At 33.3% G+C, this 8,419-nt stretch overlaps 1 protein-coding gene across 1 annotated transcript; it reads right to left on the reverse strand.

The window, feature by feature from the left end:
- Positions 1-6,495: 6,495 nt before the first annotated feature.
- Kr (Kruppel) lies at positions 6,496-8,202 on the reverse strand. Its single transcript, XM_073955683.1, has 2 exons — positions 8,166-8,202; positions 6,496-8,036 (listed from the first exon to the last, which is right to left on the reverse strand). Exons 1-2 carry the CDS (start codon positions 8,200-8,202, stop codon positions 6,496-6,498), a joined length of 1,578 nt encoding a protein of 525 aa, XP_073811784.1.
- Positions 8,203-8,419: the final 217 nt, after the last annotated feature.

Genomic DNA, 8,419 nt, shown 5'->3' on the forward strand with positions numbered 1-8,419 from the left:
TTAAGAAAGCTTTACCAATTATTGTGGACAGCCACATTTCTGTTTAACATTTTTGACTAGATAGATATCGGTTACATACCTTACGTGGGTATACCAAAGTATATAATTACAGTGATAACTCTGGTCGAGTCTTTGCATCCATGAAGAGCACTTCTCCACTGTTTAGAGGTTTCAATCTTATAACAGAACAAAGCTCCTTTTAATCTAACAAAATTATAACTTATATTCTAAACTTTACATTTATGAATATTGTTGGAGACTGTTTTTTGTTATAGTTAAACTAAAAATATTGTTATTTTGTTTGTTGTGTTTTTTCTTGGGAAAATAAAATTTTTTGTTTTTATTTGCCTATATAAAACCCCACAAAACTTCAAAAATTTCCGGGAAAATTATTTTGTTTCTTTGGGGGTTTTTATACATTAATTTGAGGAACTTTTCATACCATACACTTTTTGTTTTTTGTTAAATAAACAAATGATTTTTTTTGCACAAATTACTATAAAAATTACAATTAATATGAGTTTGGAGGAAAGATATAGAGAGGGAGAGAGAGAGTGACAGTGAATCAGTGATAAAATATTACAGTGGCTTTATTTCAAGTTTGGCTTTAGGAAAATTTATTTCAAAGATTTGTTAAAAATTCTTGAAATCTTTTAAATGGTTAATGTTTAAAAATATTTCGAACTTTGTTGAACATCTGGAATTATCATATCCGATATTTTCACCAATCAATCTGAGTTAAATATCATTATTTACTGAAAAATAAAAAAATTTATGTTACTTGTGTAACAAAATAATATCTTATTGACATTGAAATAAAGCCACCATAATATTTATTTCATGACCTTTAAGAAAATGTTGTTATATTTTTTTTATTAAATTTACTTATCTAATATATTTACAGACAAAATATTATTTTGTTATATTAAATTAATGAGGTATATATTTCTGGTTTAATTATTTACACTTATATATGCAAGAAGTTAGAGGATAACGAGACTGTACAAAATTTGTAGGCTACTCTATTTTAAGATAAATTCTTTAAGTTGAGTTTTGTCTGTTGACATTTTGTGTAAACCCTGTTGGGGGGGTTTTTGATAATTTTCTTCAAAGAGGTATTGGAGGTATTTGGTTTGTATATTTCCTGTTTGGTTTTTTTCTTTTGTTCAAAAATATTTCAAAATTCTGTATATGTATGTATGTATATATATTTTAATGGCGATAAAAAATAAAGGTTTTAAAAAATAATTAACAATGTAAGGAAACAAAGTTTAAAGGTAATATTATAGTAACAAATATTTTATTAATATAAAAATATATATTAAAATAGAAAAAAAGTAAACAAACTATAGTCATCTGAGAATATATAAATAATATATATAATATAAATAATAATATTTCGAAAAAAAGAATTCATGGGTAATATTATAAATGCTTCCTCTGTACATCTTTATAAGCACTTGTAAACCATCGATTGCTGTTAATAGCTGGTAGAGTTTATTCAAATTTCGAAAATGTAGAGATCCAATTCTATGATTGACATTATTAGGTCTGTTCGATAACTTCGCAAGTAAAAAGTATTTGTAAGTTCTTGCAAGTATTTGCAACTGCTTCTCATTTCTCTTTCATTAAACAAGTTTGTTATCGAACACAAATTTGTATAAACTTTTGTGTTATCGAACAGACCTAATGGCGTAGAGTTGCAAGTGCAAATAGCATTTTTTAAACCCAGTTTAGTGTATATCGTTCTTTGTCCTAATTAAAATTTGAAGTGACAAACTAGAGGAAAGTCGGCTGAGTGTGGAATGTGAAAAAATTACGAACCGAACCAAAAGACAGAATTTCATGATTTTTTTGTTTCGAAATGAGCTGAATGGTGAAATTTTTTTGCAATGACAAAGGCCGAAGCCAACGACAATGTCGCAATACGTTTTACCGCGGGTAAAACATATTGACTAAAATCAATCGATAGAAATTAAAAGGAAAAAGTTTTAAATCCTTGTGCATGTGAATAACTATAGCCGAATCGGTTAACGGGTTATAGCCACTTAAGAAAATGGCAAACTGTCAGAGTCAAATTTTGGATACCAACGACAAAATGGATAGTTCAACGTCATAAATCCGTCAACAATTGGTAGTAAAAACATCCCTCGCTTAAGGACAAGTTATTTATGTGTATATTAATCCCACAAAAACACATTCATATCGGATTATCCTTTTTCGAGATACAGAGTGTGCCAATTTCAAAAATGTAATTTCGCGAAAAACGCGTTTAAAGTTTCTATCCGACACAAAATTAACAATGAATTTGTCCTTGCCAAATGTCACATGTCACCCTGCGGGGAAATAAATTAGTTTAAAAATAACCACAAGTGGTTATTTTTCGATTATTTTTCATTACGCCAACTATTTTAACATGGGGATGAGCTAGGCATTGGACATTTGTCCATCTCTGCATTACTTTTAACTAGTTATAAACCAACTATTTTTAACTAATTTATATCAAAATATTTTTTGAATTTTTACAGTCAGTTTAAAAATGTTGTTTTTGTTTTAAAGAGAGAGAAAAAAGTATTTTTTAATCGAAATAATTACGAAAGTGTATATGAGAATTATTTGCGTCGAAAACACACTATTGAACATTTAACGTTTTCAACTGGTTGATCTCTTGATGACTTTGCAACAAATTTCTAGTTAGTTGTAGAATAATGCATTTACAACTAACTATTTTGTAAACCGGTTGAGAAAAGTCCCGCAGGGCAGTTAATTTTGTTCCAATCGACTTGAAAATTTTTACAGCATTTTCCATTCCATCTGTAATTTAAAATGAGGCAATGAAAAATTCGATTTTTTAAAATATGCAAGTTATAGGGTTATATAATGAAATATTGTTCGAAAAGTAACATTACATTTTCACAAAAAAAGAAAGATTCACACGCAGAACCAACCAACACACAGAAGAAACCGATATTTTGGGACAGCAATAATTCCTTTTGGGGATGAAAGTCCTTGTTGAGAATATTAAGAATCCCGAAGCACAGATACGCTGTGAGTCGAAATTCCGAGTTATGGCGTAATGAAGTTTCGTTTTATCTTTCTTAAATGTTGTTTTAGCTTATTTATGGGATGACATGTCTTCAGTCAAATCGAATGAGGATTATTTTCGTAGAGCATTTTGACCTTCTAACTCGCTTGCTTCAATGTCCTTATCTCTTATTTTAAGAACCGCTATTAAAGTACCAAGATGACTTTTTTCAACTTCAAAATGTTCTGCAAAAATGTCGATCAGAAAATTTTAGGTACGACTCTCATTGACAACTAATCGATTTTGTCGCGTTTTCATGGTAATTTTTGACATTTACCTACACTATGTGAGGGAGAAAAGCAAATGCAAGGACAACTCAGCGGGATCGCTGAGTATACTGTCTGTGCAAAAAAGCGTAGGTCTGGTTTAAATTGTGGGTCCATTCATTGTGGGTCCACATCAAAATAACCGGTCGCCCCTTTGAGGTATTTAGACGATTTATGCATGTATGGTCTCCGTTTTTCTACACGTCTCGTGCCGAACAAATAAAAGAAATAACTGCAATAGAAACATTGCATGCAATAGGTGTGGGCATTTTTTAACGCTATGAGAAAAGTGGCATTGCATAATATTTATCCATTCTTTCCCTACACGGTTGTATTTTTGATATTAGCAACAAATGTAAACAAATTCTATAACCCCAAGGTATATTTACTTTGATACGTTAAGAAATGTGTATCATCGGAATAATGCTGTTAGAGTTCAAATACGGGTATGTTTGGTCAAAATAGTATCTGGGAAGTTAGAAGTCATTTTAGCCCTGTCTATCCGGCTGGTGCGCACGATAACTCCCGAATGGATCAATCAATTTGGCACTAACAATATTTGTCGAAACTCAGATAAAGGGGTCGATTATGGATAGCAACCCAACTCCAGTTGCGTTGCCCACAGCAAATTTAGTAATAGAATTTTCTATTTCCGCATTAAAATTAATACTTTTTTACAATTAAATCAATAGCTGAAGGTTCAAAACACTGATATTGATTGAATTTGACAAAAATTCCGCATTTTTGCTCATTTTAATTGCATGATTTTCTCTTCTGGCAACGCGACTACAGTTGAGTTGCTATCCATAATCGACCCCAACGTTTAAGAGTGGGTTATATCGAACCACTCCTTCGGGTACTTGACCCTCAAAATTTTAAGTTTTTCTCTAAAACCGAGTTGGTCCAAACTCAGTACATAGCAACTCTATCGGTCCACTCGTGCGGGTACCTATAAAGAAAAAAAATATTACCAACTAATGGGATCTTATAGTACTTCTTGGTAGTCACAACTACTTCCAAAACCCTCTACTAACCCATTATTTTGACAAGGGATACATGTTATATTTTTAGAACAGTTGAGGTGGAATTTGTTTTTAATTTCAAAACACTTCATATTTTTATTTTAATTTAAATTGCTCTCTGCTGGATTTGATCATGCGAACTTCTAATTACGCACGAACATTAAGGGTTGTTTAAACGCTTACACGTGCACCACCAACTGTTCTTTCGACCAAACATACTCGCGTGCCGACGGTGAGCGTAGAACACACAACTTGCGGATTTGTAGTCATTACTTAGTAAGGAGTAAACTAAGTCATTTTGCCAATACGGAGTCACACCTAATAATATTATTCAAATTTAATAGAACAATTTGGACGACTCTATATAGTTCAGCACAGTAACCCAACAGGCTTAGCCACCAGAAGTTTTATATCATTGAGGTGCAAGCTCGAGATGTAAAAATATTTAAGGAAAAGTATGCAATGGTAGAAACTCTATGCTGCCAAATTAATAATTATTTGGATTCTTGAAATTTTCTCAATAATTGAATAATGCATTTTTATATTCCAAAATTCTTATCAACCAACGGCTATATAACGAAGTAAACGGATATTGTTTCACTTTCACTTTTTCACATGCATAATAATAATGAACACTTTAGGAACAAGAAACTTTCAAGAAAATCCGACATGCAAATAAAACAATAACAATAAAAATAACGAACACTGTTAATAGGGTGTTTATGGATTTATGTGAATATAGCAAACACTGGAAACACTTTTGCTCTCTTAAAAGAAAAAAATAATTTCCAAAATGAAAAACAAAATTCAATAAAATTTTAAATACATTTGCTGTTTTGTTTATTTTGTTTACAAGGATATCTGGAAATATTTCAAATCCGTTTGAACAAATTATAAATACAAAATAATTAAATATAATATTTCGCATTTTTTTAATTCTTTAAAGTTTTTCTTTAGAAAAAATATTAAAAAAAAAAACAAAAATAATTTGAAATAATTATTTCTGTTTTAAATTTTCTTTTCAGTTTCCATTTGAATATAATATAATTTTAGTTTTTTATTATATTATATTTTGCCATATTTTTTTTTTTAATTATTAAAATATTTTCCCACCCATGTTCCAATTTCCCCTGTTAAAAATCAGAAAAGAAAAATAAAAAGAGCACAAGTGTTTGTTTTTTTTAATTCAAATAATTTTGGAATTACTTTTTATTTATTTCAAATTATCTTTTAATATTCTTTTCAATTTTTGTTATTCACATCAAATCCACACCAAAATCAATTGTAACTAATTTTTTTCGTTGTAAAAACAATAATAATAAAAACAATGCATTTTTTGGGTTTATAATCAGAAAGAAACAATTATTATTTTTTCAAAATATTTTTCAAAAAAAATTAAACTTAAAGTTAATTTTGATTTGTTAAGAAAAAAAATTTCTTAAAGAATTTTTTTGATTTTGTTTTCTAATAAAACTACAACTTAAACAACTAATTAATAAGTATAAAAAATAATATATAATTAATAATAAAAATAAATTTTGTCATATGTGCAATTTGAAAAAAGGAAAATTAATTTTTGTTCTATGTACAATTCAATTGGGGGCTATATACAAATTCATTTCCTTTTTTGATTGGTTTGAATATTTACAATCTTGAGGCAACGTTCAAATATTAATAAAAAAATAATAATTAAAAATAAAAAATAATAAAACTTAAAAATAAAACTTAAATATAAATGGCACCTTTTTGTAAGAAACCAAATTTTTGTTTTTGTACAATTTAAATTTTTCTATGTGCAATTGGTTTGGTTTTTGGGGGTTTTTGTTTCAACTTACGTTCTAGGAAAAATGTGTTTTTTCGAGTTGTACTTGGGGATTTCAAATAGTTTAGACCTGTTTTGAGTTGATGCGTCTGATGAGTGCAGCAGAATGCTGGATGCAGCATGCATTGGGCCACAAAATTTTAGAAATTTTGCGAGAACATTTCCATTTGATGGAGAATGCAAGATTTGCTACTTTAAACGAGATTTGGTTACAATCTTTGGGATTTGCGTCATGACTGAGAATTCTTGGAATTGTCTTCGTTGTATTGATGATGATCGAAATATTTGATGGACATCTTCTTATTCCATGCGTTCTTGTTTGAAGTGCTGTTGTTGTTGGCGCATATACATGGTAGCAGCATCATCCATATCATCCAAATCCAAATCATCTTGCATCATGAGCATGGGTTCGGGGCTTTGGGCAGCCGACGAGGGATGGGAGGCCACCTGGTGGTGACGTGGTGAATGCATGCTCAAATCCTCTGGTTCAGTTTGTTCGGGCATATCGCTGGGCACATGCATGATTTGTGGGGGAGGCAAACGGAAGACACGACGAATGTCATTTGCCTTGCGGAAACGCATTGCCTCATTTTCATCAGTTTGGCTACCATCTTCAGACAAATCCAAAGGAGCTTCTTCATCCATTTGAGAAAGGCCAGCCAAGTGCATAATAGAGTGGCCCAAAACGGGCTTGCCGATTTCCATTGATTCTTCAGAGCCATAGAAGGATTTTTGGTCACAGTTCATGATGTTGTAGTCACCGCTCATGGCTGGGCTCAAGGCTGGGGTGATGGGTGATTGGACACCGCATTTGTGGTTCATCAAGTGATGGCGGCGTCTGAATTTCATGTGGCACTTGTCGCATTCGAAGGGCTTCTCACCATTGTGCACCAACATGTGGGATTTCAATTGGTTGCTGTCACTGAATTTGCCATCGCAGATTTCACAAGTGTAGGGCTTTTCACCGGTGTGGACACGCAAATGACGGCGCAAGTTGGCAACTTGGACGAATTGGCGATCGCAGTGGGAGCAGTGGTAGGGCTTTTCGCCAGTGTGCAAACGCATGTGAGTCTTCAAATGGTGATCACGGGTGAAACGCTTGTGGCATTCAGGGCATTCGAAGGGTTTTTCGCCAGTGTGGGTGCGTTCATGGTTTTGCAAGACATGTTTGTAGCCAAATGAGCGGGAGCAGATCTTGCAGGTGAAGCTCTTGTCACGGGAGGCGCCATCTTTTTGGCCATTACCGGCAGGGCTGGAGACATCATGAGACGAGCTGTTGGGTGATGAGCCAGATGAGGGTGGTGAGATGGGGCCGGGCATATTGTACATATCGTTGACACTCATTGACATTTCCATGCTGGGCGAGATCAAATCTTTCTTGACATTGATTTTGCGGGCTTTCTTGGCGGGCATGTCACATTGCATGGAGGCTGTGGGTGAAGTCATGCTCAATGAATGTTTGCCACTGTTGGGTGTGTTCACGTTGATGGGGGAGTGGGGTGAGGCAGGTGGTGAGTGAGGGGCGCCCAAAGCTAAACCGGCGGTAGCGGGATTGCCGGCTGCCCAGGAACCGAATAATGTGGCAGGATGATGAGGGAACAATGTGGAGGCCAATGTGGACATGGGTAATTGGGCGGCCATGAAGGCAGCAGCTGCTTGGCGATTGGCGGCCAACAATTGTGTAGGGGAGAGCATGCCAAAGGCAGAGGCTGCGGCGGCTTGTTGTAGACCGGGATACATGGCTGTGTTGGCGGAGGTATTGGCAGACATTGGAGGCGATAACGATAATGAACGATCAACTTCTTCACGCTGTTGCATGCCAGCTAAAGCGGCGGCTAGTGCTAAAAGGAAACAAGAAAAAAAGGGAAAAAGTTAGTAATGTTTGATAAAAGTTTAAAGTTCTTATGCAAATTTAAATTCGTTTTTAACTTGGATTTTTTAATTTTTTATATGTTTTTGTTAATACTTACTTCTTGTTTGAGCGTCCTGTAGCAGTGATATAGCCATACTATGTGTGTGTGTGTGGGGGATTTGTTTGGTTTTTAGCAATTTTTTTATTTCGTGTCAAAAACACGAAATTTTCTTTTGATTCACAAAATAATCCTTAGTTGTTTTGTGTTCACGTAAATCCTTGTTTAGAGTGTTTTTTTTGTACTTTGTTGTTAAAAAATTATTCACAATTTTTTACTGTTGTTGTTGTTTAAACAAAATGAGGTATTTTTCG

This window comes from Musca autumnalis, unplaced genomic scaffold (assembly GCF_047663935.1).
Source record: "Musca autumnalis isolate F117 unplaced genomic scaffold, ASM4766393v1 scaffold_5, whole genome shotgun sequence".
NCBI classification, from domain to species: Eukaryota; Metazoa; Arthropoda; class Insecta; order Diptera; family Muscidae; genus Musca; species Musca autumnalis.

Coding starts and splice junctions, on each gene's coding strand:
- Kr (XM_073955683.1), bottom strand. CDS start 8,202: ATGGCTATATCACTGCTACAGGACGCTCAAACAAGAA. Junction 8,037..8,165: donor ACAGGACGCTCAAACAAGAA/GTAAGTATTAAC, acceptor GTTTCCTTTTAG/CACTAGCCGCCGCTTTAGCT.